We start from the raw sequence: 21,857 nt of genomic DNA on the forward strand, positions 1-21,857 counted from the left end.
CTTGCAATTTCAGCTGACTTGCCCTCTGCAAATTGCCATTCTATCCCAAATGACTGGAAGTACTTTCCTTTTTGAATGAATTTCAAGTCAAATTCCCTCTCGTTTGGTTCCCGTGTCTTGTTCTGCCTTAAGGTTACTTTCTTTGTCGCTCAGCCCCAGTGCACCGCTTCTGGTATGGAAGGAGTGTGTTCAGTCTCCGCGTGTGCTGCCTGGAGGTTGAACCGCTAAAAATAACGCATCGTGTGTGCGGCATGACATACTGTATGTACTGTAGAATTCAAGCAATTTTCTTCACTGACCTCAAAATGACAGCATATATACACAGAAATTCGAAATACTTCAAGAAAGAAAAAGGGGAAAAACAGAGCTCTACAGCGACAGTCCCGGCAGCCCTCCAAGTCGTCGAAGAAGGGTGAGTCGATCGTTGTTCATTTCATATATTCTACGATGATCATGAAAAGAGTGGATGGTGCTGGCCGCAAACATGAGATGTACTGTCGTGTGTTTAAATGAGATGTAACAAGGGAGCAAGGATGATTTTTGTCATCATTGGTTTATGACGTGCGTGAACAGGGTCGGTTCGCCATAACTCCACTCAAGCTTGAAAGAAAAAAAAAAAAACGACAGAACTCGCTTGTTTCCAAACCATACTGAATGCAATCTGACTGGATACGCGGGCCGAAGAAAAGAACAGAAAAATGCAAGGCTCAAACGAGATGGCATTTTCTCTCTTTGTCTTCCTCTGTCGGCCTTCATTTGTAGCGAGCGGGAAGCTTTGGCCACTGCCGTGATGTACATGACCCCCTCCAGGCTGACCCCTGGCTGACCTTACACATCGTCACATTCGTACCGCGTATCGATTCATCGGGGTACTCCGCTTTCCTCCCCGCATTCCCCTAACGTGCGTGATAGGTTAACTGAACACTTGAAATTCAATTTTTGTCGCGAGAACGTCAACAATTTGGTGACTGACCTCCGCCCAGCTCCATCCATAGAATCTCACCCAAGCATCTCCTGCGGAATAATGTCAAGATTGCCCACGGGAAACCTCAGAAAGGGTCAAACGATACTAAGAAAAGGTTAAAAGACAAAAAGTGTTTCTTGTACGATGGAATTATTGAGACATCAGGATGGCTTTATAGTGTCTCGTATCAACTTAGCCTGGATGTGATGAGAAAGGGCGTGAGAGTGAGACTGAAGTCCGTGAGGGGGATTATAGAGGGAAAAGATTTAAAGCAGGAAAGATGGGAGGGAGCGAGCAGAACATGACTGAGAAAGAAGGAGACACGGAGGAGTCCGTCCTCACCGAGCGTGCCAGCAAGAAGCAAGCGAGCACAATTTTGCATTTTTGGACATTTGGGTGGGAGTACATTTTCAGCTGGAAGACCCTCATCGAGAATGTGAGGCAAGAGCGTGTAGCACAAGAATCCTCCCCGAACGCAGGCAACGGGAGACCAACGGGAAAAGGAAACTGATGGACAGACCGATCGCACAAATTGGAGGGGGGAAAAAAAAACAACCCGGCAGGGGATTGGACGAAAAAGAGAAGCGCTCCAAAGCGTAGATGCCAAGAAAAGCTCAAAGACGGCCAAGTCCTCGAGTAACTAACAAGTGCTCTGCACGAGCCGGCGGGGAAGATGTCCAAGACCTCCGCCCGTTCGGGTCGACCCGGATCATCGGCGGGGTCCCACCCCCCCGACTTGAAAAAGGACCTCCAAGGGAACCGCTCGTGCATGCTGCGCATCGGAGAGAGGCTGATGAGAGCGGGCAGCGAAGGAAACTTGGTCCCGAGACCCTGCCAGAGCCAGAACCAGAACCCGAGCCGGACTTCTGCCTCGGGACGAGAAGCCGACGGAGCGACAAAAGCGGACGGGGAGGACAAAGCCGCTGAGCACGCGGACACGTCCCGCCGTGAAGGTAAGCCGGCGGCGGACCGGGCGGTGTCGTGCGAAAACTTTGAATGCCGGAAGTCCGTCGTGCCTTCCCTGGTGAGCGGCGACAACACCGGAGTTGAAAAGTTTCGTTTGTTGTCAGTCGACTCAAATCAAAAGGAGTCGGTCTCAAAAAGACCCCCCCCCCCATCCCCCACACCTCTGAGAAGCCCCCAAATCATCATGAGAAGAATGAATGCAATTGCTTTTCAAACGCACTCTTCTTGAAGTGAGTCAAACGCCCCGGAGCAAAATGTGCGTGCATGCGTGTTGTTGTGGGGGGGTGGGGGGGGGTTGTTTGGCCACACAAATAGACGACTCCAGCGGCACTTTATTCAGTCATTAGGTAACGTGACTCAGTCCTGCGCTAATGTGTTGCTACGCGCCAGCGCGATTTGAACGCAGGCACGGCATGTCGCAGGCTTCGCCGCTTCGGATGAGGTCACCGTATGGCCGACGGAGGCGTTTGCAAGTGGCGCACACGCATTGGGAACCGTTTGGCATGACACGAAGGTCCGGCCAGACGACACGCGGCAAACGTGGAGTTGGCTCATCCGACGTTTTCCTGACCTCTTGATTAGCTTTGGATTTGACTTTGGATTTTTATTTTTATTTTTTTAGTAAAAACATTTCCCACTCCCCGTAGTATGACACAACAACAACAAGCCAAAGTTTGAAAAGAGCTTATAAACAAACACAGAGGACTTTGAATGAAAAAAATGTTCACCTAGTTCAAAAAATCCGGAAGCTCGACAACAATTCCGGCAATTGGGGAAGCTCTACGCTTGCACTGTATATATATATTCATTCATTCATCTTCCGAGCCGCTTGATCCTCACTAGGGTCGCGGGGGGTGCTGGACTCTATCCCAGCTGTCTTCGGGCAGTAGGCGGGGGACACCCTGAACCGGTTGCCAGCCAATCGCAGGGCACACAGAAACGAACAACCATTCGCACTCACACTCACACCAAGGGACAATTTAGAGTGTTCAATCAGCCTGCCACGCATGTTTTTGGAATGTGGGAGGAAACCGGTGCACCCGGAGAAAACCCACGCAGGCCCGGGGAGAACATGCAAACTCCACACAGGGAGGCCGGAGCTGGAATCGAACCCGGTACCTCTGCACTGTTAAGCCGACGTGCTAACCACTGGACTACCGGGCCGCCCTATATATATATATAATATATATATATTTTGTATGAGGATAGGTACTTTCGCAGGGGTGGCTGTGGTTCACTTGGCAGAGCGTGTTGTCCGAAGACTCGCCGGTTCAAATCCTGACTCCGTTCGTATACCTTGGCGAGACTAAAAACAAATTGCCCCCTGTGGGGAAAAACAAAAAACAAAAAAAAAGATGATGAACATTTTGCTCCACTCCAGTGGACGTCAGTCCGCCTGGCACAATTCACCGATTAGTTTTTTTATATTGAAGTCCAAATACAGGATTCTTGCTCCCGGGAGAGCCGGAAAGCGGGCAGGACAGCGGCCGTCCGGGCCCGAGTTTGCACGCCGTCAGCCCGGATGGTGTGATTGTGAGTGCCAATGGTTGCGTGCCCTGCCATCGACCGGCAATCGTCGAGGGCGGACTCCGCCTCCAGCCCGAAGATGGCTGGGAGAGGCTCCGCCCCCCCCCCCCCCCGCGACCCCCGTCAGGGGAAAAATGGATGAGAAAAGCTCGGTGTGTCTGACTCTGATGTAGGAGCTGGCGTTGACCGTATCCGTGTCGATGCTCGTATGACTCCTTTTGGCGTTGCTTCTCCATCTGCTTTCTCTTTTGCTGGTTTGGTTCTCCACTTGGCGGCGGTCCCCGGTTGAACGGCTGAACTGCCTTCACCCTGCATGTTTTTGTCCCTCATTCTGCCTTGACATATGACTAAGCTCTCACTTTCCCTCCCACTAACTCCATCCCGCCGCGTTTCCGCACGTGCGATGAAAAATGGCAACACTTCTTGCGACTGACGCCATTTTTCGTGGAGGCAGCCTCCATCGAACACTCTCTCCCATGAGACGTGTGCTTCAAAACCCGGTCCGCGTGTGAAATGCCGAGAGACAAATTCTGTCGGGATTTCGCACCCTCTCAAGAAAATGGAATAGAAAATGCTCGTTGGTCCTCAGAAAGCACGCCGGTCTCCTAAGACGCCTCGGGGAGGAAATAAAAGGCCGTGACATTCAGAAAAGGAAACTCCTCCCAACCTATGCGGGATTTCACCCCAAGTGCAGCACGCGGAGACTGTATGTAACAAAAGGAAGAACATGGAGAAAAAAAATGGAAAGGCATGGTCCCCGTCTGCTCCAAATACCTCAGGCACCACTGTGGTAACTGGCGCTCTCGGAGGTGCAGCTCATTGTATCGCAGAACAAGAACAAGAATCCATTCTGGAGTTTTTTTTGTTTTTTTTTTGTAATGAGAGTATTTGCACATAGGACCAAAGTGAGATAAACATTTGCGCTTTTGTATTTCTCAGAACCTTTTTGCAGGTCTGGAGATCACTCGGTAATGGGATAGTCCAAATTTTACATATTTCCCAATCGCAACTCGTCTCTTCTCCTCTTTTGACAAATCTCAGTGGCTGCTTGCTCCTTTATCGTGTTCTTAATGTGAACCGACAGCAGCGGGACAATTTCAGATGAGACGTCTTTGCATTCCCAGGTCCTATTGAAAAGAATATGGGTGGCATTTCTTGGGGGGTGGGGTTGTCATATAATGTGGCACACTCTGCATCATTGAGCAATGAAGGCCCCGGGAAACAGCTGCTTGGTCTGGAAAACCTCTTCAGAGAGCATTCCTGAGAATCCGGGCTACGCGTTGAGCTTCGTGTCTCTTCAGATCAAACTCAGGCTACAATTTCTTGCGCCTATTTTTAGGCATGGTCACAGCGTGGCGTTTTTTTTTTTTTTTATTGGGGCATGTTTCTGAAAACAATGTCACGTGTTGTGCTAGCTAACGAGAAGAGAGCCATCACTTCTGGTTAGCCGTTCCAACTCTAAATTCAACATGGTTTTGGAAAACCGTACGGCGGGTTTCCGTCAATCTGGACACACGAACTCACCCCCCCCCAACTCCCCATTCTCCAAGCGGTCGACCCTCTTCCCTGTCAAGCGGTGTTGAAAATGGATAGAATACCAAAAAACAGAAGTTTGTATTTTGTTTTAGTTTTTTTCTGGGGGTGTGCACTCCTCTTTTAAAAGTCGTTTGAAATCAAGTTGAGCGAGTTTGCTGTTCAATCACAATTTCCAGGCCCGCACATTAAAATGTTCGGCTGATGAGGGACATTGAACTGTCCCAATACTTTTTTTTTCTTTCTGAAAAAATGCGAGTCACGTGAGAAGTAGAAGTAGTCGTTACTATCATGGATGCCGAACCAAAAGAGTTCGGGTGGACAGAAAAAAAAAAATCAAGCAACGAATTTGCCAGACAGTTTCAATACTTCTGGAGTCACATGTTTAAAAATTTGAATGTGAAATCTTGCCGGTCTATACACGGTATCGTTTGGAATGTGGTATATTCCCATTGGTGTTTTGGGGCAAACACCTCTGGGAATACCACCCATATATATATACACACACACACACTCTTTGGCTTTCGTACGCCGACAGTCTCACTGGGCAGTGTCAGCACATTTTGACGGGCTCATTAATGGAGGGGCAAATTGTGAGCCACGGATCCACAAAGCGCTGGCCAGCACAGTAAAAAAAAAAAAGAAACGCTCCAATTTCCCTCTAGGCCTCCGCTGAACTAGATCAATCAAATCTACTTTGTCAAGGATTGGGATAGAGCGAGTGAGAGGAAGGGGATGGGACGATTGGGAGGCTACAAGCAACATCATGATGGTAAAGGATCCTTTGTCGCCTCGGATTTAGATCTTCACCAAAAGTCGGACGAGTGTATTTCTAAGCAAGGATGTGGGCCAAGCCCATGAAGGGAAAAGAAATGAGTTTCGCTTCTCCTCCACATCGAGAGGAGCCAGATGAGGTGGCTTGGGCATCTGATTCGGATGCCTCCTGAGCGCCTCCCCGGTGAGGTGTTCCGGTCATGCCCCACCGGGAGGAGACCCCGAGGAAGACCCAGGACACGCTGGAGAGACTACGTCACTCAGCTTGCCTGGGAACGACTCGGGATCCCCCGGGGAGAGCTGGAAGAAGTAGCTAGGGAGAGGGAAGTCTGGGCTTCCCTGCTAAAGCTGTTGCCCCCGCGACCCGGCCCCGGATAAGCGGTAGATGATGGATGGATGGATGGATGGGTGTTTTTGCAGAGCTTTTTCTGCTCTGGATCGGGTCGTTGAGCACTCAACATAAAGGTTGCGGGTTTGAGGCCAAGCTCCACTGCAGCCTCTTTGCATCAGCATTGAGATGATGGACCACCGCTGCCATTTGGCGAGGCTCCAAAAGGGACAGCGGGCGAAGGAGATATTCCGTTTGGTATTTGATTGAGGAGAACGGTTCTTCTGACGTATCGTTTGACACGTGAGGCGTATCGCACCCTCTTGCCTGAATTGAGCGAAGGAGACGGGAGAGGCGGGGGGGGGGGGGGGGGTGTACAATGTCCCATTATTAGCGATTTGCGTCACGCCTCTTCTCATTGAGTTGTGCGTTCCGATCAAATGGACGCGCAGTGAGGTTGAACTGAGGACATGACGAGCTGAAGCGACAAGATCTCGCCGTATGACCTTTTTGCGGCAAAGAAGCCAACGTGACAAGGCAGCCACGAGAAGTCTCCGTCGAGCGCATCAAACACTGCTGGGCCTGAATTTCCTTTTCAAATGTCACGGGAGCCCACAAGTTGCAACGCGTGCACGACATGCGCTCGGATCGCCGAGTCTTCAGTTCATGCTTGGTGATGAAGATGATTTATTTTTATTTTTTTTCGTTTGTTGGTCGTTGGTCTCTTTTATATCCCTCCCTCGTCCGTCTCGTCATTGTCCGTGACACCTCCGTGCCATCGCCCCCTCCCAGGGCCCTCGCCATCAATCGCCCCATCCTCTTGCAGAAAAACCGAGCATCGGCTCCCCAAGAAAGATCACGCGACTGCCAACCTTCTGTGCAACTCTGATGGGATGCCGCACTCTGCGAGCACCTTACCCCGAAGCCGCGGCGCCGCCGGGACGGACGGCGACCCCCCGCAGGGCCTCCGAACGCAACGCTCCCAAGCGGAGAGAAATAAGGAGGCCTTCCTGGATCATCTGAGACGGAAGTATCCGCACCACGCCGCCATCGTCCTGGGACAGCAGGAACCCGCCAAAGACTCGGTAAGCTCCTGAGAGAAGTCATCTCTCCAACTCGATTGCCTACTTTCTTTTGCACAAAGCGCCACACACCCGTTTGGGATCGGCCGGCCGCGCTTTTGCCATCCCCTCCATCTCCGGGCCCCGGTCCGCGATCGTGTCGGGAATCGATCTTTTCCTCCCTTGGCGTTAATGAGAACATGCGATGACGCAGCAAGTCCCGCAATGTGGTCATTTCCAAATAAGAGCAATATAGTTTGTTGCCTATCTGGAACTGGGAGTCGCGGCTTGGAATTGAAGCGGATTTACATGGGACGGGATAAGCGAGCCAATCTCTCTTTTTGGTTAATGGATGCGACGGCTTCTTGTTGCTTTCAAGCTTAGCTTGTAGCAGACGTGCGCAACGCTGCAGCATGACGTCTTTGATCCACTGGTGAAAAGGACACTTTGATTGATTTCATCTAGAACTGCTTCAGACAACAAAGTGGATGCAGGAAAGTGGTTAAGAGTGCACGGCTGTCTGTGTCTCATGTGTTGTTTTGTATTTTTTTGTTAACTTTTCTTTTGATGGCGACGCGGACACCCGCAACGGCTCCTCTTGTTTTGTTTTGTGTGAGAGGGACGAAATTTTCATCTGTACTGTATCTTTCACATACAGTACATTTGACAATCAAGTTTATCCAATCCAATCCAAACATCTTCAGTCCTCGATGTGGCGTAAGGCCTTCACCGAGCTTTTGGTTTCCGGCGGCTAACTGGAAACTGGCCCCAGCCAGTTTTCGTGTGCAAACGCGCAAAGACGCGCTTGCGCTGTTGTGAAATATTCACTGCACTGCTCACGTGCGCCCCTCCCCCGGTGTAAAATGAGTCATCTCAACTATTTTTGTTTGAGCGGAACCCGTCTTAATGTCTTTTTTTTTTTTTTTTACGTATTTATTTGACATCATCCACCATATTGGCTGATGATTTTGTCGGCCTCCAAGTATTTGAGGGCAAATTGGAATGAGCCGTGCGTTAGCGTTCATACCCGCGCGTGTGTGTTTGTGCGCAAGCGTGTGCTCGTGCGCCGCCGCTCGCATCTGAAGTCGACCTCGTGACTCGTTGCTCTTGTCACGCCATACCATGAAATATGACAGTCGGGCCGCTCGTCAAACTGGTCGAGCCGGCATTATTTGTCAAGGTGGAGTTTTTGTTGTCACAGAGAAGAGGCGGCCTTTGTCACTTCGTCGAATGCGGCCGCACATCCGCGCCGCAGTTTAGAAGGTGGCTTGCGGGAAAGCCGGCAAATCCTTTTTTTCCGACTCGTACTGGCGTCCCCAGACTGCCAACGACTGCAAGTGACGTCACGCGGCTCATAGGGGTAAGCCGGCGCTCGGAAGCGGAGGTTTTTGCGTGCGCTCTGCTGTCTTCCGTCGAGTTGGACCAAACTTGCTTTGCGCGCCCAACATCACCGATCGGGACACCCGTTTCCCCGCCGAATATTTCAACATGTTGCTCGGGCATTTTTTCCTTGCTAATGAGGCCTCTCCTGCATGTGGTGTACAAACGAGGCACTCCTATGACAAGAGAATGTGACATCCAAATCATGCCAAAGATTCATGCTTGAAATCTTGTCTTTTGCAGCGTCCTCCCACATTCCAAAGGATTGCTTTGTAGTTTAACTGATAAATTGCACGAAGGTGTCTTTTTTTCTTCTTCTTTTTCCCCCGCAATGGACTGTCGACCATTCCCGAGTGTCCCATCTCAGCCAAAATGAGGCGGGATGGTGCAACGGCGCAACCCCGGGGGCACGGAGGGCTTCCTGGACTTGCGTGACTTCCCGGCCGAAAGACGGCGTGTGGCCAAATGTAGAAAATGTCACACACGCAAAAAAATAAGAAAAACAGATGAATGAATCTGTGGATAGGCACCAATTCGGTCAAATTCCTTTTGTTACGTCCTCCTTTGTACTCCTCCCTCCCGACTCCTGTCGATGAATCTAAAATGGGGGGCCTGCCGATGGCAATTCCTGATGATGATTTGAAGTTTCGCCGTTGCTTTGTGTGTGCCCCGCGATGGGCTGGCAACCGGTTCGCAGTCCCCGAAGACAGCGGTTGGGATAGCCTCTGGCCACGCCCCCCGACCCCTGTGAGCGTGAAGAATCCCATGCCAATATATTTCTTTCAATCGGAGTTTCGGATGAAATGTTTTGGGGATTTTTCTATTTTTTTTTTTTTGCTCGACGTCAGCGTTTCAGAGTGGCGACGCAACTCACTTCCACCAGCACGGCACCCACCGTGGCCCCCGAGCCCAAGCACGCAATCACCACCGTTTGAGTCATCACATGCGACAGCTGTCATGCATTTGATGACCAAATATCTTGGCAGGAATTTCATTTAGAGCGTCACATTTTCAGGTCGAACGCAGACACGCGCGCACATTTTGCACGGGCGGTGCGCCGGGCCGGCTCTTCCAGCTGGAGCTCGGTCAGGAGCTTAGTGTTATTATTTATTTATTTTGTATTTGTGTCACAATTTTAAAGAAAAATCGAGTTTTGTCCCTGTGACGCTCACGGCTTCTGTGTTCCAAGCAGTTGGGGAGCCCTCGACCCCCCGACAGCGCCCTCTGTGAAGAAGGGGCGGTGGCGGCGGGCAAAATGTCTGACGGAGAGTTGCTGCTGACGGTTCCTTTCGCGAGGGGCACAAAGGCCCGATCAAGTCTACCAATCGGACGGTCCAGCAGTCAGGCAGGAGAGTCCGTCGGTATGACACCGATTCAGAAGGGTCGCATTCATCCAGTCAGTGCGGCCAAAAATGGATTGTCATCTCACTGTCACAATATTTGAGATTCTTCGCCAACTCTGAATGCGGTTTCCCGTCCAGGTGTGCTCTACCTTCAGTATGGAGACCAGACAAAGCAGATTGGCATGCCTGCGGAGATCAGCAGCGAAGAGACCCTGCGGGCTCTCTTTGTCGCCGCTTTTCCACAGCAGCTCACCATGAAGAAGCTTCAGTCTCCCAATATGGCCATTTACATCAAAGACACACGTCGCAACGTTTACTTTGACCTGGAGGACATCAGGTGGGCGGGGCAAGAAATCATTCCGAGCGCTGAGCTCCATTTACAACTGACGGCATGCCCACGTCGTGTGTTGTCTGCTTTCAGAAATATTACAAGCCACTCCTGTCTGAAGGTTTATCACAAAGATCCATCGCATGTGTTCAACCACCCCACCGGGGCGACCAACGCAGAAGGAAGGGTGAGTCAAGCCGTCGGCTGGGAAATATTATGACCCTGAACATTAACGAACCCTTCAAGGACAAAAGTGGCTCACCTAAGTTCACAACTGGAGGTTCCGTTGCACTCTTCGGTGTCCTTGGTTCACCCTTGAAATCCCGTACATTCTTCTTATTATTTTCACATGGCCATAGATTGTTAAATATCACCAATGAAAGTAGTCAACATAATTGTTCTGACATAAAATGGAAATTCTGCAACTAATTTGACGGCTGTTTTTCCCGCTTTTACCTCCCGTCTTTTCAGTTCATGTTGAAAGGAAATCGGCTCACTTCGCTTATTATGCGCTGTTGGCTTACAATTTGTACAGCGATGTTGAAACGACGTGAACAAGATTAATAGAGCAAAAAGAGATGAATCGCTTCGCTATGGCCAAGCTAACATAACAAAATTATTTCCCGGATTTTAGGAGGACTTGCGAGAGCAGCTTTTCAGGACTGTACCACATTTGAAGTTTATTCAATACTATTCGGATGGTGCAAAATATATTGTAGGTCGTTATTGGCTACAACCAAAATTTTTTTGTGCAGATCTCCAAAGAAGTCCTCTACGGTAGCCACAGTCCAGTCCACAGACTATCGTCGTCCAGTCGCGGCCCCCTCCACGGCTTGCAAGGCTCCATGTCCCCACCCACGGTGCGCTCCATGCCCTCCTCTCCATCCAGGGTGGCCTACGGCGGGCGGCGCTCGCAAGGCTCGCTGGCACGGACGGATGCGGGCAACGCCGACCGGCTAACATGCGCAGGACGTTCCAGCAGTTTGTGCACCAGCAGTAGCGCCATACTAGAGAGGAGAGATGTCAAGCCTGGTAAAATTAAGAAACCGATAAACGCGCTCACACACACACATATAATTGAAAAGATGCGACCTACTTGTATCCAAATGTCCATTTCTTGTCAATGCTCAGATGGATGGAAAATCAGAGGGAACATTGGTTAGCGCATCTTTTTATTTTTCCTTTTGCATTCGAGCCAGCCCGCCTTCAAACCTTCCGATCCACTGCCATGTGGGCGTGTGTGTCAATATCCGGCTTTTGTTACTCTAAAGACCGGGGAAGGAGGCTGAGCTTTGGAGACAAGAGCCTTTACGTCGAATGGCAGGCTGATCTCGCCAGCCAGCGCGTGTCTTAACAGCGGGCTGGATCTCGCCAATGAGAAGACGAGAGCTAGTCGGCGAGTGTGCTGAGTCTGTCCGACAGCTTGCAGAAGAGACCCGAGTGTGAATTTAAAAAAAACAGTGCCTGTCAAGACGATGACGCCGTTTCAACTCGCGCCAACCGAAAATTGTGCATATGCAAATTCTTACACTCGGCATGCTGGTTTTTCGGTTTTGGGGTTTTTTTCGTGTCTTTTTTTTTTGTGATCGTTTTGACAGGACTTCTGGAAGTCCGGTGCGAGTCTACCGGCCCCCCGAGATTTCAGACTTGGTCTTAGTTGTCTTCTCACAGCAACCCTCTTTTCTTGATCGACAAAACAATTCAATGAGGTTTGTTTTGATTTAGGGTAAGGGAGAAAAAAAATCTTTCATCCAGTTGTTGGTTTGCTTTAAACAGTGACACAACACGCATTCACTGACAGTGCATCATCTGCTGAGGGTTTTGATGGCCAACACTGGTGCTCTGAGTCAACTGACCCAAGGGGACCATACGGACTGAGCAAAAGGGGTCCTAGGATTGACACTTGAGGGACCCCACGTCATGTAATCTTCTGACCACAGTCAGACATTTCCGAGTCTATCGATGTGTGCCTTAGATGAAGACGGCGGCAGCTGCCAGAGCGTGGCCCTGGTGGTCCACGGGGAGGGAGGAGCACGCCACCCGGACATCTACCGCTGCGCCTCACTGCAGGACGGAGGGAGGAGCGCCTTTGCCTCCTCCCGGTGTAGCGGTTCCCTGTCCCGTGCCTCCGAGATGGGAGACGGTGGAGTGGGCGTGATTCCCGGGGGCTTGCCGCAGTTCCGTGCCTCCATCAAGCCTCTGATGGGCTACGGGGACATCATGGAGCGCCATGCGCAATCCCCGCACAGGTATGCAGACTCGAGCAGTTTGCCGATCAGGTACTCGTTCATCAGCGCTCGGACAAAGAGGGAACGCCGACGTGTTGAATATGTTTTGACGCTTTAGACGAGCCAAGAGGATTATGACGGTGTGATGAGAGACCTATTGCTCTCGACTATTGCCCCCCCACCTCCCCGCACAGGTTACATGAAGTTGGAATGAATGAGGGACAGATCATCGGTGGCGTGGGCCTGATCTCACCTGAGCGGATGTCCCCGATCCGGCGATCCTTGCGGCGGGAAAGTAGTGGAGCGAGCGTGGAGATGGTCAACAGAAGCAGAGGGAGCGCCTCGTCATCTTCCACTTCGTCTGTGTTTTTGGACAGCCCCCTGAGACACCCAGAAATGCTGATTCCGGGTCCCAGGACTGCCTTTGATGCTCAGAGGTGAAGGCAAATCAAGAGAGACGGATCGCTCAAGAGTCCATTTCATTCCATTTGTTATACTTACAAAGTTAAGACCTTGGGGAAAAAAACCCCAACAACAAATAAGAAAACGAGAAAAGTAACGTGCATTTCTATAAATACTGTTTTTCAGTGAGAGATTGAAAGCCATGGAGGAGCAAATCGCCAGTCTAGCAGAGCTGGTCCACCACGCCTTGTCTGTGGGAGGAAATAATCCAAGAGACAAAGACCTGATCAGGTCTGTATATTCATTCATTCATTCATTCATTTTCCGTACCGCTTGATCCTCACGAGGGTCGCGGGGGGTGCTGGAGTCTAACCCAGCTGTCTCCGGGCAGTAGGCGGGGGACACCCTGAATCGTTTGCCAGCCAATCGCAGGGCACACAGAAACAAACAACTATTCGCACTCACACTCACACCTAGAGACAATTTAGAGTGTTCAATCAGCCTGCCACGCATGTTTTTGGAATGTGGGAGGAAACCGGAGCACCCGGAGAAAATCCACGCAGGCCCGGGGAGAACATGCAAACTCAACACAGGGAGGCCGGAGCTGGAATCGAACCCGGTACCTCTGCACTGTGAAGCCGACGTGCTAACCACTGGGCTACCGGGCCGCCCGGTCTGTATATTGTGTACGATAATTATTTGGCACAATTATTCCACAAGGCTCTTGCCTCAGACACTCGGTAAACATTGGAGTCATTCCAAAGTCGTATTTTTCGCCTGGAAATGAGGGGGGCAAGTAAATCCGAGTTCCGTAACTTTCTGATATTAACTCGCTCTATGTGCCTTTGCAGTGGCAGCGTCGGAAAAAGTCACCAAGGTGAGTTTTTGATTTTGTGATCTACTTCATCCTCATGACGGTCAAACCTTGAAGATGGACCGCAATCCATTGCCTGATAGCGGTCAAACTTTGATTGGGTTGACTTTCAAAATAAAGTGCAGCATGTCACTTGTATGGCGCCTTTTAGCAAACGCCATTGAACATATTTGAACTATTGTCTGCAGTTCCGTCGGAGGTGCCAAGTGCGGCGGACGAATTGATCGGGTCTGCCTCCAGAACTCTTCAGGCCCCGACCGCTGAAAGTGGCCTGCAGCGGCGCTTGGTCCAAGTCAAGAGCAGTGTGTCGGAACTGCGGCTGCAATTAAATCAACTCAGACATTTACAGGTGAATGTCCATCCTGGGGAGGGAGGGAGGTGGGGGGGTTGGCATGGCCGCAGGCCTCAGCATAACCCATCACTGTTGTACGGCAGATGGCACACCAGCAAACCATGAAGTCTATGTTGCGCATGGCTGGTCAGGAGTTGCTGCTTTTGCTGAGCGATCGCCCAGTTTCGTCTGAGGAGGGGCCACGCGGACGAAGAGCCGAGATAGACGAGGAGAGGATTGACTACCTGGATGCTGAAGAGAAAATACTCAGACAGCTCAGGTGATATCTCTTCGATTGCTCAAGCGCGAGAACAACATTTGTCAAGCGTACGGGTGATGACTGACTGGCCAGTGAAGACCCAGAAACCACCGGCCAAGTTGCGGATCGGTCGGCGTTTTCCCGCGGATGCGAAGCAATTGCGTCTCCGTTATCCATAGCCCCAGCGAAACGGAACGGTTTGTTCCCAGACACACCCTTACGGCAGGTTTTGGGTGAAACGCAAGCTCCCGTCTTCGACTCGGAGCTTCCTTTTCCAATTGCACTCAAACCGTGGAAAACGTGGGAGCTGGAGGCCAACTGATGAATGCTTTGGCGAGTTGCTTGAGTCAAAGGTCGGGTGAATTGTCCAGCCGTGGTTTGGCGAGCAATCCGGCAGTTGTCGAGTCGCAGGCGGAGGGTGAGCAGGCAGGGTGCGCTCTACTTCTCGGACTCTTCTTTCTCTCCTTCTCTCAGTGACCTGGAGGCCTACGTGAGCCGTTTGCAAGGCACCCCCGTGTCTCTCTCGGGCCAGTTGCCGATCACGCTGAGTGATGTGGAAGAGGGAGCGGTGAACCTGCGCAGAGTTGGAGAGACTCTGGCCGTCCTGAAAGGTCACTGATTGGACATCATTGATTGATTGATCGATTGATTTTTTTTTGAACAGCTTATCCCGTTGGACCCAGGGTCCACGGTGGCTGGAGCCGATCCCAGCTATTTTGGGGCAAAAGCAGACTACATTTGGGACCGGTCGGCAGCCGGTCGCAGGGATGTACACAACCGCGGGGAAGAATTGAAAGATGACCCTGGTTTCTTCTGAACCAGTCACGTGAAGGCCATAACTAAATCGGGCTCTCTCACCTTAAATAGAGATTCAGAGCTCTCGTGTCTATACAAGACCGTGAGAAATTCATCACCGGTAGGGTGGACTACTGTAGCGCTCACCCGGGCACCCACGTTGCTTCGTTGCATGAGCTGCGATTCCATCACGCTGCCAACCGCGGCGCATCCACCAGTTAGCTTGGTCAACGGTGCGCCGCGCTGTCCCAAGTGCAGTGTGAGAAGGGGCCTTTCCTCGTACGCGGAATGTTCTTGCATCTTTGAAATGCTCATTGAACACAGGAGCCAAATAATATCGATGCGGGTTGTGATGAGGGCTTATTTGGTCCCCCCCCATACCTCAGGGGACTTTCCAGAACTGCAGGCAAAGATGCGCTACGTGCTCAGGCTGGAGATGGATGCAGTTCGCTTTCTGAAGGAAGAGCCTCATAAAATGGATAGCATGTTAAAAAGAGTCAAAGCCCTCACCGAAGCGCTCGGCTCCCTCCGCAGGTACGGTGCTGTTTTGCTGCGGCGACAGTCTAAAGTCATACGATGTGAGCACGCAGCTCTACGTCTGTGCTTCACAACAGATGTGTCTCCGAATCGAGTTCCCCGACCAAAGGCGCCCAGGTGGAATCTCCCAAAGTCTCCGAAGCGGACCGAGGTGCCCCGTTGACCCGGAATCCTTGGTCCTCGCCGCAACCGCAGCCTCGATCCTCAGTCGGAGGTCCTCAGTCCGTTCCGTCGTCTGCTTTCGCTCAGCCCGAGCTCAGCGACGCAGCCTCGGCTTCGCCGGCCGCAGAGCGGAGAGTTAAGACGACTCAAGCCGCCGGGATCCAGACCCACCGGCGCAGTTCGAGCGTTCCAGAAGGAACTCGGTGGACTCACGCGGCAAGCCAAGTCCAAAGCTCTGGGAAACCCACGGCCAAGCCTCTTGAGGTGAGCATGACAGTTCCAGAGAAGAGCGGGCTATTTTCACAAATTCTCTGATGATTCTTTTTGGGGGTGAGCTTTCCGTGAGCCGTTTTGTCGGGCAAATTCTGCGGTTAGCGGGTTGTCAGGCCGCCACTAAAATCTTTGGACTTTAGTGGCGGCCTGTTTGTTAACACTTCCTCGCGGCACGTCTGCGATCACGCGCATCACAAAATGGTCTCCGATGACTATGACGACCCTGAACTCGGTGCGACTCTTTGACAGAATACCCAAGGAGAATCTCGGGAAGGACGTCGGAGTCCAGACGCCAGCAGTGTAAGCCAGCCGACCAGCCGTCGAGCAAAGCGCTCCTCAATGTCCGGCCAACATTTCCGCCGGGTCCCGCAGGAAGCCCGGGCCAATCCGACGGACTCCGTTCCTCATCCGGATGGGTCGGACCCTAACGCGGCTCACTCGGATTTGGCTTCCGGAGACATCCGTCCCCGTCCTCGCAAGCCAGACGCGGAGCCGCCTGCGGACCCGTTGCCAGGTTGACTCCGATTTCTGTGAACGTCATCGGCGCATCGCCTCAAGTAGCGCAAATGCGAATATGACATAAGAGAGGCGGCGTACACACGCCTGAGCTCAGTTGATTCATTTGATTGATTCGCTGTGGTCTCGTTTTCAGTTTCCCAAAACAATGACAACTGTGCGCTCAGAGAGTCAAAGACCCAAGGCTACGTTACACTGGCGTAGCAGCCGTGACATCTTGCCGTTCTTCAGCGCGGCTTCTGTGGCCGAACCTCAGGATCAAAACCCCGCTTGGCAAAATGACAAAGGGAATTTCTGCCGGCGGAAGCCCCCGGGCCATACAACCGCATCTTATATTTATAATTTTTATTCATATTTATATTATTTTTACCTTTGGGCGCTCCATGTCGTAGTTCCGTCATGGTTTTATTTTGGGTGTTGCCCGACAAAGAAAAATATGACAATAGCTCTAAAAAGATGGCTATCCAGACTTTTGGGGGTTATTCATTCATTCATCTTCCGAGCCGCTTGATCCTCACTAGGGTCGCGGGGGGTGCTGGAGCCTATCCCAGCTGTCTTCGGGCAGTAGGCGGGGGACACCCTGAATCGGTTGCCAGCCAATCGCAGGGCACACAGAAACGAACAACCATTCGCGCACACACTCACACCTAAGGACAATTTAGAGTGTTCAATCAGCCTGCCACGCATGTTTATGGAATGTGGGAGGAAACCGGAGCACCCGGAGAAAACCCACACAGGCCCGGGGAGAACATGCAAACTCCACACAGGGAGGCCGGAGCTGGAATCGAACCCGGTACCTCTGCACTGTGAAGCCGACGTGCTAACCACTGGACTACCGGGCCGCCTTCTTTTGGGGGTTATTTGAATGTTTTTTGTTGTTGTTTTTTTTTTCAATGTCCGGATCTTAAAACACACAATTCATCGTGCGGTTACAGCCGCACAATGGAAAAGCCTGGCGTATTTGAACGCGGCATCGAATATCTCAGCCATGAAATCTGCTCTGGATTGCTTCTGCAGCGCGACCGGAACCGCCGCCACCCGCTTCTCAGTTGGCCAAGCGTCCACCGATGGAAAAACCTCGACGCGCCAGTGTGGAAAAGAAACAAAGTCCCGATCGGAGTGGCCAGTCCTCTCCGGCGCTCCCGAGGAGGTGTCGCTCACCGTCGATGACCCCTGCGGCGTCAACAAAACTCTCACCCGCATTGTCCGATTGTTCTCAGGTGTCACGCGGCGACCGTCGGCCTCACCGCCGCTGCCAGGACTGGAGAGCCGGTCTCCACCAGCAGCAAGGTGGGTGGACGCCAGGCTAGTGTCTCTGTGTGTGTCCTCACTTTTCGTTATTTATGATGATTTTTTTATTTATTTATTTTTAATGGAATGATCCCCGATTCTCACATCCAATGGGACAATGCCATTTGGAAACAATCACTTCATTTGATGACGGAAAATAGGCGAGACCTTCCACCGGCTAAAAGTTTGTCAAAGTAGTGGCGCCGGCGCGTGATTTGGGTGCATTTGCTCAAAGTGCGGGCGTAAAGATTCTGCTCGCCGTCGATATTTGTGGCGGGGCCCATCGTATTTCTCTTCCATCTCCTGGATGGACTCCAGTGAATCGATTTCTTTCTTCCGCAATGTCAGGACTGTGTGCGCGTGACTTTCATTGGCCCGTAAGTAATTGTTGTCTTCGCTCCCACAACGGTGCAAACGCCCCTTCTTACCTGCTCCCATCGACTTTTGTGCCAGACTAATGCTGGGCACCAAAATAGGGCCCCGCATATTCTCCCAACATTGTGTGTGTGTGTGTTTTGAACATGAAAACTCAGTGTGGATTTGATGGATTAATAGGCATATTTTCATTCGTTCTGTTGTGTCCGTGTCATCACCGTAAGGGTGAGAAAGAGGCGAGTGGTATTCCTCAAGCCAAACCCCCGAGACGACCGCCGGAGGTCAAAGCCAAAGCTTTGGGCACCACTCCAGCGACTGCCTCCGAAAATGCGGACGAGGAGAAAGAAGACAATGACACCTTTCCGAAAGAACCGCCGGTATGTTTATTTGTCTGAGTTTGATGGCACGACTACACCGTGACGCCCGTCAGCACTCCCAGTAGAACCGTCTCGGTCGCCAACGGAGAGAGGTTCAGTTTCCACATTTTAAACGTCATGTCGAGAGCACGGCCGAGTGAGTGAAGTTTCATGGCTCGGAGCAGGCGACCGAGTTTTACACTTTGACGCTAATGCGTTTCTTCGTTGAAAATGTCTTTCCGTTCCTTACATCATCATCCCATTTTGATGTTGGAGTTGATCAAATGTCGGAAATGACACTTATGACTCCCAGTGGCTCTTGCCGCAAAAGAAAGGAAACAACCAAACGGTTTTCTGGAAAATTCATCTGCCTCGCTGGCTAGTATTTATGTCAGTTCTCTGCCATTGCGATGTAAGAGGTGCCACCTGGATATGGGGGGCGGGGGTTGCGATGGATACGGTCATGTGACTTGGAACTAGTTGCCGTCTTTTTTTGGGTGGGGGTTTTGCTCTACTTTGTGATTTGTTTCATGTCACGACTTCCCGTCTCGTTCGATTGCTTCTTCGATGATGTTGTTTGGAGCCGCCTAAAAGCTCCGCCTTTTTTTGTTTTTTGGGTGAACGTATGCTCCATTCAGACCTCCGGTGCTTGTACGCGGCGAACTCACAGCGGGTTCCGTCACTCTTCCGGCTCACCTGAAAAGACCACCAAAGGGCAGCGAGAGGCTTCCCCCGAACGAGCGCGCCAGGTAAAAATTTGGCCCCGCCAGACATTTGGAACAGGAATAGCTCCAATGAGCAGCGCCGGACGAGAAAAAGCGTCCGTTTTACGGGAATCGAATCGCCCGTCTTGAATCCGTACGCCCGGCGACGAAAATAATTGAACATGTTGTCCGAAAGGACGTTTCGGGAGATTCCTTTCGAGATGCTCGTCAACGTTGTGTACGGAGCCCATTCCGATGACGTTGGGACCTCGCGTTCAACGGAAACAATGATTTGGCCGTCCGCCTCAGCCGAGATGGTGCGGCAAATATTCAAGGAAGCACGTGTTGAACCGGACCGGCAAAGCATTGTTTCCTGTTGACCGCCGGGTGCCGGCGCCATCGGAAGCGGCTCGGTAGGTTTCCCTGATTCGCCGTCCGCCTTTTGTTTCTCTTGATTTGCCGGAAGTCTTCCTTCCGCCGTCGCTCTCCCGTGATACACTCGGTGGTGTCGCCAGCGCACGATACACTCGGTGGTGTCGCCAGCGCACGATGCACTCAGTGGTGTCGCCACCGCACGACAAAATATAACAATAATAATAATAATAATTAAATGATGTGAAAGACAATTGTAAATAGGACTGCGATTTATCCATTTTGTGTTTATATTGCACTTAATTGAACGGTGTTTGTTGTTTTTTTTCTTCTTTCTTCTTTCTACCCACATTCTTGCTGCTGGAGGCTGTAACTTTCCCCAGTGTGGGACAAATAAAGGATATCTTATCTTATCTTATCCAACGACAACAACAATAAAATGACGTTGACGCAGTCACGGCAGATTTAAAATCAAACTCAAAAGAGTGGAACAGTTTCGGTCACGCAGCTCTTTCTGGTGCGCCCGCCTCGGCCACCCGGGGGCAGCGTAAGGCAGGCGGACGGTAGCGCGGCCTTATGGAGTCGTTCCCTCCAGAGGATAAAGAGGACGTACGGTATGTGACAGGCCTGGAGTGCGGCTTTTGCGCTGGTGTTGACTTGCAGTCTTCCTGTTTGCAGGCTGACAAGAGCGGCACAAAAGCAGCCGGGGAGAGTACGCGTTCAGTCGTTGCTTTGCGCCCCTCTCAGACGCAGGCCGCCTTGCGCCATCTTAAGTCGGGGCGACAGCCTCGCTCGTGCGCCTCTTTGTCCACTCCTCGCTGCTCAGACGGCCTCCACAGCGTCTCCCCCTCGCTTCTTTGGTCTTCTCCTTCCAAAAGCTCCGCGAACGCCTCCGCTTTGTCCGTTCCGTCCTGCACTGGAGAATCCGGGCGGGCGCGGCCCCGCCCTCCTCCTTCCTGCCGCTCCTCGGGGCGGAAAAACTCGTCCGGCTCCCCGCATTGTTCCTCCTGGTTGCCCCGCGCTCTGCCTCCTCACAAGTCTCTCATCCCTTCTCTGAATCTGAGTCGTCTGCTCCCCTCGTCTAGCAAAGTCTGGTCAGCGTCCCTCGCTAGCGGCAACCCGAGCCTCGCCCGAAGAGGCTCGGGCAGCGGGGGCATCCCGCTCGCCGGCGCCGCCGCGGCTCAGCTCACTTGTTCCTCCTCGTCGTCATCGTCATCCTCTTCCGCCACCTCGGTTTCGCCCGCCTCCTCGTCACCGTCTGCGCTCTCTCCGTCCTCGTCCTTCCACCACCCGAGCTCCGGGCCCCGCCCCGCCGCTCCCGCTCGGCGCAAGAAAGGCAGCCGCACCCAAAGGACACAAGGTGACGCTGGGCAGGGGAAAGACGAGCGCAAGCTCCCGAGCTTTCCTCTCCCGCAACCGTGACGCTCTTCTCCTCCGCGCCGGGAAAGCTCCGGATCTTCCCTTCCAACAACTTGTCCCTTCCTCTCGCATCAAGTCGGATGGGTCGCCGCCACCTTTTGTTTTGGTTTCCGCGCTGACACGCGCCAATCATTTGAGCAGGTTACAAGTAGGTCTCGTCTCCGAGCGGAGCGAGTACTGCTCCAGTCCCAGATCTGTTCTCGCTGTTCCCTTTGTATACTTGGCGTGTGGCTGGTGTCGACCTGCCTCGGTCTCCTTTTTGTTTTTTTGTTTTTTTTGGGGGGGGTTGGGAGTACTCTCGAATATCTAATCTCTTATATATTAGCTGTTGTTGTGCTCACTCATTTGTCGGCTTGTTGTGACTTGAACTTGTTTTGAGTAATGTCAAACCCACCATGCTGAAAGGACGAAATGTAATTCGGGGGACTCGCTGATTATCGGAAGGAAGTGGGCGGCAGGCGAAAATGTGCATGCTAATTTTGAATCGGCACGGTAACTATTTTATGATTTCTGTGATGATTTTTATTTTTTTCATTGAACCATTGAATAAAATGGCTTTTGGATGTTGCTGTCGATTCTTTGGTTTATTTTTGTTTGTACGTAACAATGCGGCGGAATACATTCCTTTTTTTGCTTTTCTGTCCATTTCAAGTTAGGAAATGTGCCCGTATTTTGAAACCCCATTCCGTTTCTTTTGAGTGGTGACTGCGAATGAGCATTGAAGAACGAGGCCAAGGTGCAAAATGTAGGAAGCTGAAAA

General features: G+C 51.7%; 2 protein-coding genes across 2 annotated transcripts in view; one reads left to right on the forward strand and one right to left on the reverse strand.

The window, feature by feature from the left end:
• Positions 1-21,857, reverse strand: part of LOC127616503 (uncharacterized) — a 100,462-nt gene that overhangs the window by 7,723 nt on the left and 70,882 nt on the right. The gene's annotated exons all lie outside the window — the stretch shown is intronic.
• On the forward strand, positions 1,050-21,672 carry si:ch211-207d6.2 (sickle tail protein). Its single transcript, XM_052088116.1, has 22 exons — positions 1,050-1,917; positions 6,885-7,177; positions 9,726-9,894; positions 10,015-10,213; positions 10,298-10,391; positions 10,960-11,236; positions 12,180-12,453; positions 12,627-12,869; positions 13,021-13,125; positions 13,686-13,711; positions 13,897-14,057; positions 14,144-14,319; positions 14,773-14,909; positions 15,480-15,627; positions 15,708-16,056; positions 16,315-16,365; positions 16,438-16,579; positions 17,599-17,731; positions 17,802-17,871; positions 18,471-18,623; positions 19,241-19,351; positions 20,357-21,672. Exons 1-22 carry the CDS (start codon positions 1,638-1,640, stop codon positions 21,098-21,100), a joined length of 4,335 nt encoding a protein of 1,444 aa, XP_051944076.1. The 5' UTR covers positions 1,050-1,637; the 3' UTR covers positions 21,101-21,672.

Source organism: Hippocampus zosterae, chromosome 15, assembly GCF_025434085.1.
Source record: "Hippocampus zosterae strain Florida chromosome 15, ASM2543408v3, whole genome shotgun sequence".
Taxonomy (NCBI): Eukaryota; Metazoa; Chordata; class Actinopteri; order Syngnathiformes; family Syngnathidae; genus Hippocampus; species Hippocampus zosterae.

What these genes read in the sequence shown, in the direction of transcription:
- si:ch211-207d6.2 (XM_052088116.1), top strand. Translation starts at nt 1,638, where the DNA reads ATGTCCAAGACCTCCGCCCGTTCGGGTCGACCCGGATCATCGGCGGGG. An exon ending in CGTCGGAAAAAGTCACCAAG is followed by an intron (nt 13,712 to 13,896) that starts GTGAGTTTTTGA and finishes TATTGTCTGCAG; the next exon opens with TTCCGTCGGAGGTGCCAAGT. An exon ending in ATCAACTCAGACATTTACAG is followed by an intron (nt 14,058 to 14,143) that starts GTGAATGTCCAT and finishes GTTGTACGGCAG; the next exon opens with ATGGCACACCAGCAAACCAT.